Here is a 1317-nt window from a genome sequence, read left to right on the forward strand (position 1 = left end):
TAAACATTATAAATCTTGTATTAATGTTTATAATTATCTTAATACTGTATGTTATATAGTTATATTTTTATATTATTTTTTTTTACCTATATTAAGAGATATTTTTGTTTCTATAATTATCTTTTAATGTTTGTTTGACTTACATTAAAAGATACATATAACTTCCCCTGTAATTTTTAACACATTAGGATAAATAACTTCAACTGTTTATTTCCTTTGTTCATAAGGAGCCAAATCTCCTTCTTCACCGAAAGCCTCAAAAGGCGGTGGTGACACAACCACCCGCACCAATACTGGCACCAATAGTACCGACTTCTTCATCTTCTTGACCAAGAAGCAAACGCAGGCGGTGAGGAGCGCCAATAATAAAAGTCCTCCAATAGATATGCACGCCGCGATGATTGATGTGTGGTGACCGCCACCTATATTGTGTCGATCATGTGTTGGTGGTGGTTCGAAAGAGATGGGACTCGATGGAGAAAAACTCGGTGGTTGAACCAATGGGAGGGAAGCAATAGGTGTAGGGTATGGAGGTGGCCAAATGGGTGGTGGTCCAGCCGGAGTTGTCACATATGTTGGTGGTGGTGGTGATGGACCAACTAGAGGTTGGTTTGGTGGAGGCAGGGGCGGGAGATATACAATTTCACACCCAACTACTGGTGGTGGAGGCGGCGGTGGTGGTTCATCGCATGAACTTGGAGGAGGCGTCCGAGTGTAATTAGGGTAAGCTAGAAGTACATTTTTCCTTAGGAAAGACATTTTTTCTTCTCCTTAGATTGAAAAAAATAGTGTATTAAAAGATCTAATATTGAAGTAGAGTGTGGAAGAGTTGGAAACATGGGGTAAGCTATTTATAGTGGGCAAATGCAAGACTTATAATCAAAATTATGTTAGAAGAGTTATATTAAATGCATGTTAGTATTCCCCTAAACTTGTAACCAATTTAATAATATATTTCAATTTGTAAATCCCTTGTGCATAACAATATTGTAGGGACAAGTTCCTTTCAAAACCTTTTTTTAACATTGTAGGACATGTTATGTTGGTTGGCAATCTATTTTATCCCCTATGGGATCTTTATTCTTCAACTTGTTCTGAATCCTCGAACTGAATCTTCGATTCATCACTCCGATCCTCTTTTGTGTCTAGGCGTTTAGACCTTAATAATAGACTTAACCTCGAGGGAGAGTGCCTTCAAAATTAGAACCTGTGTTTAATAATAACACATCCATACATCATATTCATATACTCAATAAAGGAAAGAAAAACACAAACAAGACTAGCCTACCAAACTAATTAAAATATTTTTAATCATAG

The 1317-nt window shown here is 37.0% G+C and overlaps 1 protein-coding gene across 1 annotated transcript; it reads right to left on the reverse strand.

Annotated features, from left to right (window-relative positions):
- Positions 1 to 207: 207 nt before the first annotated feature.
- Positions 208 to 759, reverse strand: LOC124910030 (protein TRACHEARY ELEMENT DIFFERENTIATION-RELATED 7A-like). Its single transcript, XM_047450655.1, has one exon. The coding sequence runs from the start codon at positions 757 to 759 to the stop codon at positions 208 to 210; it is 552 nt and encodes a 183-aa protein (XP_047306611.1).
- Positions 760 to 1317: the final 558 nt, after the last annotated feature.

This window comes from Impatiens glandulifera, chromosome 7 (assembly GCF_907164915.1).
Source record: "Impatiens glandulifera chromosome 7, dImpGla2.1, whole genome shotgun sequence".
NCBI classification, from domain to species: Eukaryota; Viridiplantae; Streptophyta; class Magnoliopsida; order Ericales; family Balsaminaceae; genus Impatiens; species Impatiens glandulifera.

Coding starts and splice junctions, on each gene's coding strand:
- LOC124910030 (XM_047450655.1), bottom strand. CDS start 759: ATGTCTTTCCTAAGGAAAAATGTACTTCTAGCTTACCCTAATTACACT.